Source organism: Pipra filicauda, unplaced genomic scaffold (genome assembly GCF_003945595.2).
Source record: "Pipra filicauda isolate LSUMZ 115617 unplaced genomic scaffold, ASM394559v2 scaffold15_size4787011_pilon, whole genome shotgun sequence".
Taxonomy (NCBI): domain Eukaryota; kingdom Metazoa; phylum Chordata; class Aves; order Passeriformes; family Pipridae; genus Pipra; species Pipra filicauda.
This window is the reverse complement of record NW_024104096.1, coordinates 3,441,692-3,460,246: the sequence shown is the minus strand read 5'-3', so window position 1 is coordinate 3,460,246 and position 18,555 is coordinate 3,441,692. Positions and strand designations below refer to the sequence as shown.

The following is an 18,555-nucleotide window of genomic DNA, read 5'->3' as shown; positions in this document are numbered from 1 at the left end:
GAATTTGAACATTATAAACTAAGAGTCAATGAGCTGAGAGTTACAGTCACTGTGGAAAGCCTTTGATAATGAAGAGGGTATGGTTTTTTACTTCTTTCTCCTTTCATTAGCTGGTATCATTATCCGTTGTTCATTATTCATGCTGTTAATAGCTATTCTGACAATATTTACTTCTGAATAAGAGATTTGTTTCAAAGTGAGTTCAGTATATTTGGACACAAAACTTTGGTGCTAGTCTCAGGATAGAGGTAAGTCATACTTCAGTACACTTTAACTATTAGGCAGAGTAAGCAAAGGAAAGGTTTGCTCTCTCTCCTGTTTCTCTAGCCAGTTTTTCAGATTTTCATAGATTCACTAGGACCTGAAATTACTACAGGGACAAACCAGATCTGCCACCAAATATCATGCACTTGGGGTCATGCCCCCCATTCCCAACCCAATCAGTTTTGAGAGGCTAGGCTTGTGTTTTGAAGAGATACTTATTGGGGAAGTATTTGTAACTGAGAAGATCCAGCCTTTATTTCATCATTTCATCTTCCCATGCAGCAAGTTATCTTGTATCCACAAAGTATGTTCTGAAATCCAAGTAGTTGCATTATCCACTGTGGTCTATTTCTATGCATCAACATAAGTTGATTAAAGATTACAACTGATTTAGTGGATAAGCCTTTAACAGTTATATAGTTAGAAAAAGCACTTTACTGTCAAATTCAGTAACACTGCTCCTATTGTTGTGTTTAAAGATAATGTCAGGAAAGTTATCACTTGGCAGAAATTAAGAACCATGGCTGCAGAGGCAAGTTCTGTATCAAGAACTGCTTCTGATATCATTTGACTGAACAAGTGATAGAACATAAACTGTGTCACCAAAGAAAAAAAATTACATTGCAATGTTTCTTAAAGTCTAGTTTGCCAGGTTGACTTGCTTTTCAGTGTGAGTAATATCAATTTTCTGCTGCCATTGCTAACAGTAGATATTTTGTCTTCATATTGGAGGTGAAAAAATACAAAGACAGTAAAACTTAGTAAGAAGTTAGAAACAAGAGTTCAGGAGCAACACACACAAGCTGTACAACAGAGAGGTCAGGATAAAAAGCCAATCTTTGCTATATGCGAAGAAGTCACTACCTAAATTCAGGAGTACTCAAGGCAAAAACTGACTAGGACTGACCTATCCTCTCCTTTGGAAAACTGGCATCATTTCCAGTAACTAGCATTAAGAACACACTTGTTAATGCATCTTTAAAACCAGTGCTTGGATGTACCCCCACCCAAAATCCTCTCTAAGGTTTGTTTCATCAATCCAAATTTCAACTATATCAGAAAGGGGAAAACACCTGTACACTACTCCACTAATGTTCTGAAGCTACACATTCCTGAACCATGTTTTGTTTGGTTCATTATTTTTATTAACCTCTAAAAGAAATTCCATGTTTACAGTCTACTACCACTGTGTGGAGAAAAGTATCTTCTTATTTCAAAGCGCAGCTACATCACACTCCAAAGTTACAAGACATCCAGAAGAATAAATAGCTAAAAACACCGGCACTTAACATGGGTTTAACAACTCCTCCTATAATTCACTTATGCAGCAGAAAGCACATATTAAGTTTTCCAGTGCAGGAGTGGCATCCTCCAGATTCTTGGCATATGGAACTTTTTAGTCCAACTACCACTTTAAGGCTATTCATTCCACAGTAATATTCTGGTTTTATACCCAAAAAGCAAGCTGCATGTAATTACTAATGGAGGCACTCACCATCTCTATGCACATTTATAGGAAGAGAGAACAAAAGATCCCTTTTAAAGCTGATGGAGGAGACTGGTATAAATTAAGTATCCAAACACAATAACAGAACAAAGATGATTCCATTCAAATCAGAATCTAATTTATCACTTACATAAAGGTAATTCCTAACAGATAAAAGCAAGAAAGAAGTTTATGATGTGCTTTTGTTATTACAAAGTTGCTTTCTGTCTGATTAATCACTCTTCTCCCAGCCCCTCCCATACACACACCCTAATGGGGTTTATCCACTTTCTCAGAGCATATGGCCACAGCTCCCATAATATGGCAAACAATCCCTGTTGAAATTGCTGGTACACTGAAGTAGGATGTTCTATTTCAAAAAAAGAAGAAAATTTGTATTATTTGTAAAACACTAATCACAGTTTTCCACTACACATAGATAAGACCTAGAAACCTGTAATGAAAGTAGTTACTCTCTCATGGGCTCATCAGGCCTATTCTGGTACTCTCATTCACTTGTCACTAAGTTTGAGTTGTGCAGAGTTCAGATGAGCTGCTCTAGTGACCGTTCTTTGAGCTTCAAAACATAACAATATAATAAACTGGAGATGGGAAGGCACAGATCTGTACATATCCCATGGCAAGTTACAAACATCAGTTAAAAAAATGCAGAAACTACAAGCCCCTTGAGAGCCATCTTTTGCACTGTGTGGAAAATTCTGCCAGAAAAAAAAAAAAAGCTTATCTTTTTCCTTTCTCCATCTTTTTCCAAGATACATAAATATGTAAACAAATATTGCAAGCTAACTTTTCTCTCAAAAGAGAGAAACGTTAAGCTGCTCAGAAAAGCTCACTCCTGCCTTGTGTACTCTGGGTTACAGGCAAGTCAGATATGGCAGGAGAAAACTTAGGGATGATAAAGCTGCTTTACTATCCACTATCCACAACAGTCAGACCATCTCTCCTCATTCTAGGTGTTTATTCATGTATTTGAATTCTGCTGCAATCATGACAATGATTTCAAGGCAGGCTGCATTTTTCACAAATTCATTTAAATAGGTGACTTCCAAGCTGGTGATTTGCAGGCATTAGTAGACAATTTAGAGCTTGTCCAGGGAAAATGATCAGCGCTTTCCACCTGGCCCTACAACCCCAGCCAACTTCTCACTTCTGATAAACCATGACTATGAGACAGGATATTTATAATCTAAGAGACCCTTCCTGATGATTAGTCTGAGCTGCTAGTTCGAGTTAGTAACTCAGATGCAGAAATATGTCAGTACTGTTCCATAAGCCTCCAAATATCAGGAGGTAAATAAAGGCATATCCCAGCATCCAACAAGAACACATTCTTGAGAAACATGATTGTTAACAATTTAATAGAGAGCAAAGCAACTGTTCCCCATTAAAAAATAATGTAATAGAAACTGGATGCATGTAGACACTTGTGAAACATAGATTCACATACAGAAATATAGCACCCTATAGCACAGAGGATGGAAAGGCAGAAGCTGCATTATCAACTAAATCACTGTTTTTTCAGAGCAGATCTCTGTTATGAAAGACCTCAGCCACTTCATTTGTTACTGTGTCTTAAATTTTTCGTTACAAGCATTCCACAGCAGTATCACTTTGCTCAGATGCCTCAAACTCTGTAAAAATGAAGGACATGAAAACAAGGTAATTGGTCAGGCAATTGGTCTAAGGTGAAGCAGGTCAGACCTTTTAGCCCATTGAGCTGGTCGAACAACCCAACCTCTGAAAAACAGATACCTCTTAGAGCTGCTGAGCCTGCTCCGATATTCAAATTACGTGTACTTCCCAAGTCCCTTCTGTTACCTTAATTTCCATGCAGAGAATTGTTTCCCATTCTGTCAAACTCAGCAGCATCACCTATGGTATTGTCAGTATTTGGCAGAGCAACAGCAGCACTGCTCTGAAGCAATTCTGCCCGAAACAGCAGAGAAGGGACCAGAGTGGGCTATGCCTGTAGTGACAGAACGCCACAATCCATACGAAGCAGTAAATGAATGGAGTTTAAAACAGAGTACAATTTGCTTTCTCTGTTTGGCTACAATATAACATTAGTCTAAACATAAATGCTTGTAAATTCACTATTGGAAAGTAGGTTTTTTTCTCCTCCATGAAATGAAGCTGTTTATATAATGTGTGCAATTGGTTTAAGATTTCTGCATCATCATTAGTCATCTCTGATAGAAATCCCTCTTTTCAAAAGTAGGCTAAAAGTCTGATGAGTGTTAAAAAAAAAAAAGGCAAGAGAAACCAAAGAACTAGGAAACAAAAAAAAACACAAACAACTAGAAAACCACCACATGGTTCATTTCTTCCCTAGGATGTTTGACCAGTTAGAAATCAGAATTTCATTTCACTCTCCACTGAACTAATACTATATTTAGCAAGCTCAAAGTGGGGTGGTCTTGACTATTACTATCACCAGCACTGCTTCTGTTGACTCACAGCATCACATCTTCAGCTAATACCAAGCATCAATCTTCCCATAAGAGGCACACATCCACTACAAATATCAGCCAATAAAAACAAAGATTTCCTGTTGAAAAAACAGATTTAGTACATTAATAATCTTGTGGTATCTGAAGCCTCTCCCTCAAATACTTGGTTTCAGTCAAAGCTTATTTCCATGCAAAAAGCTTCTGATGGTTATCTCCCTCCACATGTTGAATTTTTGCACAGGCCACAAGTACTTTATTTCACAGTTAAGAAACTTCATCAAAATACTTCAAAACAATCTGAGAATTCTTCTGCAAAAGCTATGTCCTAACAGAATATTCAAGATGCAGTAGAATCAAACCCACATATTGGAAACAGAATACCAAGTCTTTCTTCAGTGTTTACTAAGGGAAAGACTAATTCATAGAGATTCAATTATTTCATTAACTTCAACAATGACTTGTATTATCTCTTACCCAGGATTACAACTAGGTTCTGACAAGGAGGCATCTCTACAGGTCTTCCTGGGTGTGCAAATTTTGCATTAAAATACCCATGTAGTTTAAGATGGCTTCAGGCAAACCTTAAAATACAGCACAAACATTTCTGACAGAAAATGCAGAAGCACGTGTTAAATGCAAACTGAGGGAAGAGTTCTCATATAGACATCTCAAATCAAGGTATTTAGGAGAAGGACTCCCTTTTAATTTATCTAATAGTCTTAAATTAAGACTTCTGTTCCATCTTGAGTATAGTGTATTGTGCTAACTCCATCTCAGGAATACCAACAAAATAAGTTATTGCACATGGGTCCTTCCTCACAGCCATACAGTCATTTCCTAACCCATTTCCCCATACAGCACAACTCCTAGCCCTTGCACAAGAATGGGTGTCAGGACTTCAAACACTGCCACCAGCAGTTACTTACAGATGCAATAGTTAAATCAATTAACTTTCCAAACTGTGGAGTCCTTACTCTAGGCTGGGGAGCTGGAGGACAGTGCTGCTGTGTGTGACAATTTATCACTAAAGAATTCTCTGCTCATCAGTACTTCCCCTTACTTTGTGACAGCCGTGCTACACAACGAACCCAGAGCAGACAGCAAGCAACACAAGGAGCTGGCAGCTCGTTGGCATCACTCTCTTGCTTGCACTGACAAGTCCATCTTTGCTGTCACCTGTGAGGACACCAGAGGGCTCATAATTTGATAACCTGTCTGCATAAATACTCCTGCTCCAGTGAAATTGCTGTTTCACAAATCCCATTTACACTTTGGAATGATGCACTGAAAGACACAGCTCCAGACAGGAAACAGAACTTTAATTCTGTATTTTTCCTAATGAAGGCAAAGCTGTATTCTACCAGGTAAGGGCATCTTCCTGGTAAGTACCACCTCAGATTACATCACTTCTATTTGCTCTTTGTGAATTAACACACAAAAAAATAATTCAACAGTCTTTTCCTTTATCTAACTAGCAGGCAAGAAAAGAAAACCAGAGGCTTCCAAAACAGTCCAAAATGAAAAAAGAGCAGGCATTAGCAAGCTGCAGAATGAAACTAGTTCTGTTTCTGCATTTCTCCAATAAATAAGACTTTATCAGATCAAGTTTCTTTTGAGAGGAAGGTGGGGTGGGGAAAAACAGTCACACAAACCAATGATACAGGCTAAGCTCAGAGAAGCAAAGTGTTATTCCAAAGTCTTCCTTTCAAGGAAAAGTATTTCATATACTCATGCTTTACACCCTCACAGCCAATACACCTATTACATCACTTTGTTGCTGCAGACCAATTGTTCTTCATAAGAAGAGTTTCTGCTAAAGTCAGCAGGAAGCACAAGTATTCCAAGCAGCACAACCTGTAAAATTCACAGTCGTGGGGACGAAGAGATGCAGCTACACTGTAGTAAACTGCAGAATATCAAAGTGGCAAGTTATTCTAGCAGTAGCAAGTACTACAGGCCAAAAGATGATAAACACATCATCTACATTAGTCATCTTGATAGTTTCTTATACCCACAAGCCTCGCAATTTCAGTGCATTAATACATCAAGTTAATAGTGACACAGTATTTTAACTGTACATAGTTACTCATTTTAAGGTAAGGTTTACTGGCAAAGGGTATTGCTTGCCATGAATTACTTCAGAATTTTACAGGATTCAAAATGAGCAAGCAACACCTGATGTTCAAAAATTAATTCAGTATCTGTAAATGAACTTAACAGAAGTGTAAGTTAAGTATTACCAAGTAATTCTTAATGCAATAAAAGAGTATGCAACATCACAGTGTTTTCTATATCAAAATTTTTTTTTATGGTTATAAAAGTACCTATAGAAGTAAAACACTTCAATCGTATTAATCACTTGCACTTCTCAAACTGAAATGTCCACACTGCAGATGCTCAGATCTTAAAGAGACATGCTATGCTATGCATAGCTGCTCTCCAGAAATCGAGAGATTCAAGCAGAATTTCAGCTTCCCACCAGCGATCAGTAACTCACACTGGAGGCTACGTAACAAGAACAATTTACAACTCCAGACTTCGCCTGGAAACCACAGGTCTGTCCCGCCTCGACTCCTGCGCTGATAACGAACGGCCAGCCTTCACCAAATTAACACTCAAAACCAAATGCCTGGGAAGTCTGGGGTTTAATTGTCGGAATTTGACTTTTTTTTTTTTTTTTAGGATGAGCTCACGCCAAGTAAGTATTTTGCCTTTTATAGTGCACACACTTAAAATAGGAGTTTCCAAGGCAGCGAGGAACCCCACAGCGTATCAGAGCCATCTGCGAGGCGTTTCGGGGCGGGTACGAACAGCAGCACCCACCGCGCTTTGCTGCGCTTTGACGCGATGCCGCTCCTCAGGTGGGCAAAGGCTTCTTCGCTCGGACACGGCGAACTACTCTCTGCTGGGAGAACTCACTGCTCCGCAGCACTGCTCACCCGGCTCCTTCGCCGGCCGGGGCGGGAACAGCCCAAGGCGGCTTCCAGGCGGGAGCCGTAGAGGTCCAGGCAGCCTCCCAACTTAACCCCTTCCCGGCCACCACCGCCGGGCAGCCGGTCCCTTACGGGGCGGGGGCCGGCTCACCTGTCCGCGACAGCCCGGGGCGGGCTCCCAAGTTGGCCGCGGCGGCCGAAGGGGCTCCGGGAAGACGAGGCGCGGAGCAGGCGCCGGCCGCTGCTACTCACCCGCACCAGGTTGCTGACAGCGGCCTGCACGGCCGACACGGGGGCGGTGAGGTCCGGGATGGCCTTGCCGTCCACCTCCCCCTCCTCGTGCATGATGACCAGGTGGGAGATCTGCTGGGCCACCGGCTCCAGGATGCTCTCGATGGTGCGCGTGTGGAAGACGGGCATGGCGGCGGCGGGGCGGGGGGCCGGGGCCCGAAGTCCGCACAAACTCCTGGCAAACTCTGTCCCTGCGAGCTGGCGCCCCACAGCGAGAGCCGCGGCCTCCGCGCCAAGAGGGGAACGAGGAAGGAGAGGAGACCAAACGACTACTCCGACCTCCCCTCGCCCCAGAGCGGAGTGCGGCAGCCCAGAGAAGCAGCTCCCGGCTCAGGCTCGCAGAGGCGGGACTCGAACTCGCCACCCTCCTGCCTCCCTCCGACAGCGCCCACCCCGCACTGGCGCCGCTCCCCAGCCAGGCGGCGGCTTTTCAACCGCCACAACCGGCCCCTCCCGCCGCTCCCGCCCCCGCCCTCCTCGCCCAATGGCCGACCCGGCGCCGCCGCTCCCAGTGGCGAAAGGCCACGTCCATCAACATTCCAGAGCCTCCTTCCCCCTCCGCCCCCCGCCTTTCCCGCACCACCCGCCTTCCCAACCGAGCTTGGCTGCGCGGGCGCTGGTTTCCCAGCGTCGGGATGACGTCAGACATTCTGGTGTCCATATAAGGAGACGATTAAAGCCGGGGTGCCGGGATAGCGGGGGCCGAGGGGGGCGGTGGGGTGGCGGGATTCCGGGATTCCTGCGCCACGCCCGCCCGCCGGCGCGAGTTCGCTCTGTCGGGCTGAGGCGGAGCGAGGCCTCCCGGCCGGGTGTGTAACACTGGGCATCACCGGGACGGGGGCGGCCGGGGGAAGGTGACGGCCCTGGCCGGACCGAACCCAACCCCTGTCCCCAGGCACTGCTTGGGGCGCGCCCCTCCTTGCAGGGCTGCGCTCTCCCCTCAGCGCCCGCAGCCGGCCCGGTGCGGAACGCCCGGGGCGCGGTCCCGACCGCTTCCGCCCCACAGAGGGAAAGTGGGGAGAGGTGGCGGGTGCCCCTTTCCGCCCGCGCCCCGCCTCAGGTACGGAGGGGTGTTCCCTCTGTCCCGCTGCCCTCCCGCCTGAGGTGGGGAGCGGTGTCCCCTCTGAGTCTGAGGGGACGCGGCGGGACAGCGCTGAGGCGGCGGTGGCCCTGCGGTGCGGGCCGGGGCGTCGTGTAGTGGGAGAGCGAACCTCGCCTTAGGTTTTACCCCTGTGACTGGTGGTAACAGCGGCACGGGTGCGGGAGCTCGTTTAAATACACTTAAGTGGGCGGCGTGGTGTCGGAGGAAGGAGTACAAGCCGTAGCCAGAGGGGAACATAAATTCCCGCTTTCCCGTGTGGGAGCACGGCCGCCAGTCCCGGCGCAGCTCCGGGTGAGCCCTCACGGAGCGTTGCGCTGCCCGCCCTCCGGCGAGTCTCTTGTGGCACGGGCAGCGCTCGTGGTAATAGAATAAAGCATGTGAGTGAGGAGTTATAAGGTTGCAGTCTGCACTTGTTCCTTTCCTTGGTAATCCGAGCACAGAATTAGGTTTCAAAAGTTACTGCTGACTTTTAGGTGTTTTCGTCCTTGTTCTGCTATTTTAAGCTATAAATCAATGTTCCTGTCAGGCTAGGTGAAGCTAAACTCCAAAATGCTTCAGAGCAAACAATGTTCTTTCTGTGCAGTGTTTGAACACAGCCGGTCCTACCAGCAGACACGGGGACATACAGAAAGAGCAATTAAGTCAGTAAGGCTTGCGTGGGCTCAAGGATCTGTCTCTGTACCTTCTCATACCAGTGCTGTCGTGGTTGGAGCTACAGGGACAGTTACAAGTTGTAGGCCTGAAGAGTTAAGAATAACAGATTTTGTATAGGGTTAGAAATCTTAGCCAAACCTCTGAATTTTTATTTTTTTTGTTATTGTTCTCTTTTAGTGTGCTGGAATTGTGTTTGTGAGTGTGTATTTATTGAATCTGCAGTGGTAGAAGTCATATTACTAATTTCTGTGTTGTACAATCCCATCTTGTTCAGAAAGAGGTATACCTGGAGGCTTGATAACATAATCAAATTATGCTATTGGCATGCAAAACATGCTTGGAATATCAGCCTCTCAGCAGTCTTGAGTGTACTAAGTTACTTGAACTGTGCACTCTAAGAGTAGTTTCTGTTGTTTGCTATTGGCTATATAGCAGATACTTCCATTTCTGGTATATGCATTCTCAGCAGTGCCTCTTTTGCATACTATGTATCAGTAATAATGAGCACAGATAAAAATCCTTCTGGATAGCAGCGTGCTGGAGCTGGGAATTACAAAAAGCAAATTGGTCCATGTCATGAAATAATAATCTCTTAAATTCTGTTTTGTGGAACTATGCAGACCTAATAAACCATGTATTTAGTAATTTGTGGGACTTGTACATAAGCTAAGTTCTTTGATTAAATATAATTGCTTTAGGTTTAGGATCAACTGTACTGACTTCTGCCTGAAATATGCATGGGTGTGCATATGTCCTTAAGAAAAAAAGTGATATCCAATCACTATAAAAGGCTGACTTGGTGACTCAAATAGGTACAGTTACTACAGGCAAAATAAAATATAGAGCAGATGAAAATTTTTAGTGGCCTTCTGAAACTTTGCTTACCTACAGGGCCAAAATATGTGTTGGTATTTAGAGTTTGTTTTACTATTTGGGTTATAATGGTAACATTTCTGCCCATACAAAAATCAAATTTTATTGTCTGCACTATGTGACTGTACTGCAGGCCCATCACTGAAATTTCCTGCATGCTGTTGCTGTGGCTGCCTAATTTGTGAAGCCACATCCAGCAAAATTCCATGCAATTAACAGCAATACATGTAACACTTGTAAGGTGTTTTTTTTTTCTTCTTCTTATGTACTGCCTTTACAGTATTTTCTCTTTCCTTTGCAGTATTCACAACTGTCGCATTGATGTCACATGAATAACAGCTTTGAGGCAGGTACTTATTTAAAAAGTTCAGTTTCTCTTGCCCTTTGCACAACTCAGTCTGTAATTATACATTAATTTTACTGTTACTGTGAGATTACTTCCCCAGGTTATACAGTTTCATTAATTCATCAGGTCCTACTAGATGGTTAGAAAGTAATGACAGATTTGATATTTTCCATTTATTGAACCCAAGGTGGAAATGTATGCTTTCTTTTGTCCTCTTCCAGTATGGTATTACACATGCAACAATGGATTCCCTACTGAGAAAGAAAAAGAGGAAATGCTGAACCTCCTTTCCTTTTCACACACTCAAAATCTTAGTGTTGCTAAGAAGTAATATCTATTATTAGCATGACAGTGGTGACCAGCATCTCAAATAAGTTAATATGGTTTGAATTAAAGGATTACCTTTTAAGACACTCTTTCCATGTCTTTTAGTATGTCATAAGAACTCAGTTGAGTCCAGTTAAACCCATTTCTGCAGACTCTTCTGCTTATAAAAATCTCCGTTGTCTTTAGGCCCATAATTTCTCTCTGTCCCAGATAACCAGATAAATAAATTCTCCTTTTCTCACACGTCTTTTAACGAAGCAAAGAAATCCTCTCTTTCCTTCCACTGAGGTAAGTGAGATGTATGAATACAGAAGTAATAGGTTTTGGTGGAAAAAGGGAGAACACTTTGTGCTTACAAAAAGCGTAGCTGCAATGCAGCCTGTGCCCCAGTATCTTTTGGAGAGTCCTGTATCCTGTGCTCAGGGTACCTGGCACTGCAGCTGCCAGTGGCAGGAGCGGTGGAACAGAACTATTTACAAAGAGCTTCATGAAGAGCTGTCTGTAATTATAAGGTGTTTGGCTAGTATTAATACTTCGTTGAAGTGCATGTCTGGTTAGCTCTAAGCACTAGCCTCCATTTTACAGTAGTTATTCTCAGTATTAGATACCTCAGCAGAGAAGAATTATGTTTTCTAGGCAAATACACTTGGCTGTGATTAATTACTTTTCCCTGGAATGACCTGATATTGTTCCTTTACTACACCACTTTCTAATTTTTCTGAGTAAAAGCTAATTAGATGCCTGAGAAAATTTACAGAAATGCTGTATTCATATATTGCATAAGCTGGATTGTATTACTGTCTTGGTCCTGTGAAGATGTAAGCATATGTTGAAATTTAAGGTTTAGAGTCTCTTCTATCAGCTTCTGGAGGATTGGAGGCCACTGTTGGTCAGTGGATGTTCTGCACTTCCCTCTTATCAAGCATTAACTTTGGGTCATCTAAGGAGTAAGCAATGGATGATTGAAGCTTAAAAAAAAAAGATTTTTTTTCTTTCTGTGGTAATGTCTACCTTAAACATAAACTTTAAATTCATCATGGATTTGTTGTAGAATGGTACTACTGTACTGATAGCTCTAGTGTGCAGGTGACTGGCACAGATGGAATAAATTTCACACCCAAGAAATGACAACCCAGAGGAAAGACAGAGCAGATTACTAAGGTGTTATGGCAGTGTAACTTCACCAGGACAGCCTGTCAGCGTGCCTTGCCATTTTAAAGATGACTTCTGCAATGAAACTAGGTTAGGTTCTGTTTAGTTCTGTGCCTTGACTGGCTGTGTTCTAGGAACTGCAATAAGACCAACACTTCAGAATTTTTATACTGAACTGACTCATCACCAGTCACTATCTGAGCTAGATGGGAGCAGCCTATTACAACTGGAAAATTTAAATCACAGTTGTCTTCCTTCTCCTGAATATGAACTTTGTTTCATCCCACACCACCACTTGGTTCCTAGCTGCCCTTCTGTAGTTGTGTTCTGTTGTTAAAATATAGTGGGGCTTAGGTCTGCAGAGCATGCTGCTACCTATTCACTGTTTCCTTCGGGGTTTCTTGCTAGAAGTTCTACTGGGAAACCAAGAGTGCAAATGTAGTTTATTTTTGTCATCTTCTCAGTTACTGTGTCAACTGCTCTGAACCCAAAACATTTTGTTAACTGCACTGCATTCTGAAGTGGTTTATTGTGGAGTATCACCACAGTCGTAACAACAAAATTGAAGAATTTTCTAAGAATGTGAAACGTGTAGGAAAGACAGGTAAGCATATTAAATATATGTGTGTGTACTTATTCTAGAAATTGCTAATTACGGATAAGGTTCAAAAAAACCAGGTTTTCCAACTTTTCTTCTGAAAAATTGCAGACAAAAATGTATTATCATGTATATGTAAAGCATGTATGATAGTGTATGTGTAGTTAAACTTATACAGTCTATTCACAGTAAATGCAAACAAAGTCTTTCTATTATTGTGCTAACATTACTATGAACCTACAATAGACTTTGTTTTTCATAAAGCAAAAGGTAGTTTTCAGGAGCTTCTCTATAACTGGATAGATGAGTTCCACTATTAAGCCTGATGTGGAGGCTGTCATTCAGCTTTAAATGGCCTTTGCTGCACCATGATTCCTTTCCAAAAAAATGCTCTGTGAGAGCAGTAAAACTCTTGTCCTCAAGCAGTTTACAGAGCTGGTGCATCTACCAGCTGAGACATGGCAACTAACTTTTTGCATGGTCTTTATGCATTTTTTTTAAAAAAGGGAAAGGCTGATTTCAGTTATTCTTGTTGATCAGTTTAAGCTTTCCCTGTTTTACTTTGCACTGAAATGAACAGATATCTCAATTGAGATAAGTAAGGTCTCACAATTTTTTGTCTACTTTGCAAGAACACATCTTGATTAGTCAGTTCTTGATTAAGTATTTTTGCATGCAATTATGTTCAATTCCATTTCAAGGACTCCTGTATCCAACTCAGCCCATAAGATGACCTATGAAATATTTGCCTTTTTTTTTTTGGCTACATGTTTATCAGTGCCTCTGTAGGCTTTTTTCCTGTCTTGTAATATTAGATGCTTGTACATATCAACTCCTTTCCTAATAGTTCCTCATATTAGATTTCATTTACTAAAATATTAAAGCGTGTGTGTATTGGTAAGTGTAAGATTAGTCAGAAATTTTAAGTGTTTTGCTGGTTTGGAGTCCCATAAGTTATTTATTTCCCTACAGCAGAATGAAAAGGCTCAGGGGTCTTTGCAATTTTGTATATGTTCAAACTCACCACAAAACCAAAGCCAAGACTGGCCAAAATTGGCTAAAATTAAATAGCACTATATCTAAAAATAATGAACTCTTTGAATATATGCCTGTATGTATTTGCCTTTTAACTGGATTATCATGAATGTCTTTATCATTTTCATAGATTCTTTATGGCATATATAATTATCTGATTTAGTATGCCTGCTAAGGATTTGTAGCCATATATTAGTACATATAGGAGTTTACTGACATCAACAAGTACTAAATGGCCAAATTAGACAAAACTTAGAAGATAAATTGCTAGACAGCACTGCAAGTTTGTATACACTGATGAACTCCCTCCATATACAGTGGAGATATAAATCCACAGAATAAACGTACTTTTTTTTACATACTTTTGAGTGTCTTGTCTGTGTCATTCATTAATACATCTTGACTAAAACTCTTTATGTGTCCCAGAGGAGCTTCAAGTAATTACAATAAAGACAGTTAACCTAATGGAAAAATAATTCTTTCTTCCTCCCCCCAAATCCTGAACTTGCAGTTATTTTCACATAATTGGACCTTGTACTTGCCGAAAATTCAGTAGGACTCACTGTAAGATTGCTCTGTGAATCTTTTTGTTCTCTGTTCCTCATAAAATGCAGTGGTGTCACAGAGAGGGCAGTGTGTCTTCAGAGCTGTGCCACTCAGAAGTTTAAAGATCATTAGGATTGCAGTGAGAGTTTTATCCTGTAGCAAAGGGAAGAATCCAGAATTACATCAATTTGTGCTACACTTCTGGGCTTGAAAAAACTGTCCTTATTACATGTTATGTCCATAAGATTTGCTTTAGAATATGTTCGAAGCGTACTGAAAACGTGCTCATCTTTCTCTTAGTCTCCTCTATAGCCAGAGTCATAGCTATTAAGTATTAAACTGTGAGTCTCTTACCCATAGAGAAGATCTCTGTGCTTTGCCTTGCTTTCCTGTAGGAGTCAAGTGTTAGTGGACTGGCATTTTGCCCATTACACAGGTGACATTGCCATGCAAGTATTCAGAGATAGGAATGAGAAGTTCATAAATCCTATCCTAAAGGAACTTAGCTACAAACTATTAGTTCTGTTAAAATATTTCAAAATCATTCCTATTTAAGGTATTCTATGTTCCATATAGTATCACGTTTTCAGTCCACTTACAAAAAACAACAGTTGATTAATTAAAAGATTAACATTTTTTTAAACTAGGGTATGTTTGGTTTCTGCTGTTTTGGAGCTGCTGGAAGATGAGAAGCAAAAATTAAGGGCTACTACGTTTGCTGCAGATGCCCTAAAATGCCAGGGGTGAAATGAAATTCCTGTGTACGTTCTGGACTCTGTGTATAGAAAAATGTCCCTGATGCCAGGCAACAGCATTTTCCATGTGAGTGTGTCATTCTTTACTGCTGTACACTGTGCCAGCACTGCCAATTCAGTGTGGTGCACAGGGGTGAAGTGTGTGCAAACTGCTGCCAAAGGAGGGGCAATGGCCTCAGCAACGTCCCCCTGTCCAAAGCACGCTGTGCTTGTGAAACGTTTTGTCCTGAGACAAACTTTCCGCATGCATCACAGTTCCCCTCACGAAGCAGTTCGCCGAGCTTATACTCACATTTTTCACTCATGCTGTATTTGATTTACATCAGCTGAAGGAAATGGTAATGTGCAACAGTGACTCTGGAATTTAAACAGCAACCCACAAGGGATCTCCATGCTGAAGGCCAGCTTCCAAATACGGGAGAAGAGAAGCAGCCGTAGTAGCCTGGGAAGCCATCCTTAGCACAGCAAGGGACAAAATAGTTGGGAGTACATGAGCTTTTCGGAATTTGTTCAGAAGGGTAACGGCGGTAATGCTTCAGTCTGAGTGAGGGAATGAAATACAAATACTGTGACAGCAGAGAGAAGCACTCTTGTGTGTTAACTGTCTAGGGCCGCCTGAACAACAGAAGTGCAGCTATTTTTTTAGTTCTATTTTTCAGCAGGTAATAGTGCACTTATTCCAAATCCAAATGTGTATCCAGGCTCTGCCAATACTAATCTGTTGGGTTCACAGTTTTATCAGGAAGATTCATAAGAAGAACATTAATAAGAAGATTAGTGGGGCTCAGTGCCAGGTCTGTTTGAAATTCTGCCAGAACAGTTTTTCTCAACAGAACTAAATTCACCAATATTTAGACCTCACATTCTGCAAATTCTTATTCAAAGGCTTAGGAAGAGCTTTTAATACACACTTACTATAGGCCCAAGAAAGTAGAGGTTCAAAAGATTCTACTAGCTGGTAGATTCAATTTGTTTAGCTCTTGCAGATTTTTGAGGCTTCCGATTTCCATGAACAGCAGTAGCTGTGTGTCAGCCAGACACGTAAAGAAGCAGTGGCCTACAGGCCAAAGAAGTATGGAGTCAAACCAGCAAGGGCAACTCTGACAGAGTAGAGGCATATAAAGTGGTTCACTTTTCTAGTGGGCCACTGTTTACAGAATTCTTTGTAAATGGTGTCTTTGTCAGCTACATTACAGACAAGGTTTAGGACCTTTCATTAGCATGAAGATAAAGCTGGCTTTTAGTAACAAACAAGGAAAGTGGAGTCAATGTCTTATAAATTGAAATGCCATGAGAAAAGCCCATGGATGTGGGCTTTCTATGAAGGAAAATAATTTGTAGGCTGCCTTCCCTCCTCTTTGGGAAAGAGCTATGAATTTTCTGGAATAGGTCAGGCAAGAATGGCTGTGAAAGAGACGGGATGCTTGTCCTGGGACACTGGTAAGGTGAAGGTGGGGGTAATAGATTCTGGTTTTCTTTTCAGATTGCCTAAAGGAAGTATCCTGTGTTCTGTTAGCAAAAGAGACTTGATTGCACTATATCTTAAACGTGTTGAACCGACTCTGATGTCTGAACAACAACTGAATTTGAGTTTCTTTAAGGTGGTATGGTGGTATATATGAGAGTATATTATTTATATCTCATTAGGCAAAAGCATCAACACTTTTCAGGTTCTAGACAACTTCTTGTGTGCCTTCATGCCTTTCCTCTACTACTACTGCCAAAATAAAGATATCACATGCAAATTGTAGTGGGAAAGATTCCTAGATTTCAAGTCACAAGTCTCAAATTAGGAGTGTAATGTTAAAATTGAGTCATAGTGATTCAGCTACTGTGTGATCAGTGAAAGATTAGTAGGAGTGCTACTAAATTACACCATTAGCAACCTCTCTGGGTAATCTGTTCCAGTGCACAGTCACCCTCACAGTGAAGACATTTTTCCTCATGTTCAGGTAGAACTTCCTGTGCATCAGTTTCTGCCCATGGCCTCTTGTCCTATTGCTTGGCACCACCAAGAAGAGCCTTGTCCATCCTCTTGGCACCCATCCCTTCAGATACTTGTATATGTCGATGAGGTCCCCTCTCAGTCAGCTCTTCTCAAGGCTGAACAAGGCCCAGCTCCCTCAGCCTGTCCTTGTAAGAGAGACACTTCAATCCCTTGATCGTCCTTGTCACCCTCCACTGGACCTCTCCAGGAGCTCCATGATTCTCTTGTACTGGGGAGCCCAGATCTGGACACAGCACTGCAGATGTGGCCTCACTGGGGCTGAGCAGAGGAGCAGGGTCACCTCCATCGACCTTCTAGCAATGCTCTTCCTGATGCACACCAGGATACTGTTGGCCCTCTTGGCTACAAGGGCACTGCTGGCTCATGGACAGTTTGTTGACCACCAAGACCCCCAGGTCCTTCTCTGCAAAGTTACTTTCCAGCAGGCCAGATCCCAGCCTGTACTGGTTACAGTAATTATAGCACTCTATTAAATATTTTCCTTACATCTCCTTCAGGTAAGTTGGGAGTATGCTCATGACAATTCTCTTCTGAAAAACCAAGCCTGGAAACAACTTCCCATGGCTTCCTGCAAGCCTATTTTCAATCTAAATATCTTTAACTAACATAGCCTAAAAACGCCATGTGTCTTTAATTAGGTTTGCATTTCTCTTGGAGACTGGGAGCAAGGGCAGAGAGAACGTAATGCAATAGAAACCCTGGGAAAATTAGATCTGAAAATGAGATAAAGAAAACAGATTCTGAACAAGGGACTGAGACAGGGAGAAAATTTATTTTGGGAACATCACCTAAGCATTCTTCTGACTGCTTTGTGTATCTGAGAGATTTCAAGAAAGGAGGAGATTTTATTTAGTCCATGAAATGACAGTGACCATAGACTTCCTTTCAGCAAAGAAAACATGCCTTCTACATTTTAATTTCAAATTACTATTACAGGAGATAAAAAATGTGGGTTTAAACTGAAGCAAAACATTTTAAGAAATTACACACACACACACACGTCTGAGTTTATACAGTTCATGTGTCCACAGCACAAAACCCTTGGGATGTCAGCTTCCTTCTGCTGCTGTAGGAAACCAGTACTTCTATAACTTTCAGGAAGAGTTAAAAATAATATCACTAAATGTATTTCCAAATGTGAGTATCAGCAGGGAAGGTCGTTTGCTGCACTAGCTATTGTCAGGAAGGCTCTGTACAGACAATGTGTTTCTGAGGTCTTGTTGTGGCTCTTGATGGTTACAAGTGTATCACTGTGGCAAAGTTGCTTTCCAAGTCTTGCAGCTGAGAAAATGCTGGGAATAACACAGTAACCTTCACTAAAGTACACGGGATCAATGTTGGTTTAATATCTGAAGTAGAAAGAGAATCATGGTTCATGGATTTGCAAGGCTCAAACCCCAAAAACAAGTACCTTTCAAGTGGCTGTGGAAAGAGCTTCAACACTCTGGGGACCCCTCTGATTGCATGTTGGATGTCCAATGCCAGGCTGAGGTGTGAATGTAAATTGCCACACATCTCACAAACAGACCTGCCAGTGCAAGAGCAGATGGCATTGTGTGATGTCTTTCTTACACAGATTGTGAAACAGGGATTATTATGCCCAATGACACTGATCAACAGGGTAACACAACAGGTAATATGATCTTTGGATTTGTGTATTTGTGTTTAGGTTTTAAGAAAATTTATGTCCCATTCCACACTAACAAACAAGTAT

The 18,555-nt window shown here is 42.0% G+C and overlaps 1 protein-coding gene and 1 long non-coding RNA gene across 3 annotated transcripts in view; one reads left to right on the top strand and one right to left on the bottom strand.

Moving 5' to 3' along the window:
* VCL (vinculin) overlaps positions 1 to 7,845 on the bottom strand; it is a 58,723-nt gene extending 50,878 nt beyond the window's left edge. Inside the window, exon 1 of one of the 2 annotated variants that reach the window (XM_027739881.2) lies at positions 7,407 to 7,845. In XM_027739881.2, the coding sequence (XP_027595682.1) occupies positions 7,407 to 7,574 (168 nt within the window). In that variant the 5' untranslated portion in view covers positions 7,575 to 7,845. The remainder of the gene's footprint in view (positions 1 to 7,406) is intronic. The other variant, XM_027739878.2, reaches the window with a different exon arrangement.
* Positions 7,846 to 8,959: 1,114 nt separating this feature from the next.
* Positions 8,960 to 18,555, top strand: part of LOC120322846 — a 53,542-nt gene continuing 43,946 nt past the window's right edge. Inside the window, exons 1-2 of the long non-coding RNA XR_005562783.1 lie at positions 8,960 to 10,424; positions 12,364 to 12,503. This is a non-coding gene — a long non-coding RNA (uncharacterized LOC120322846). The remainder of the gene's footprint in view (positions 10,425 to 12,363; positions 12,504 to 18,555) is intronic.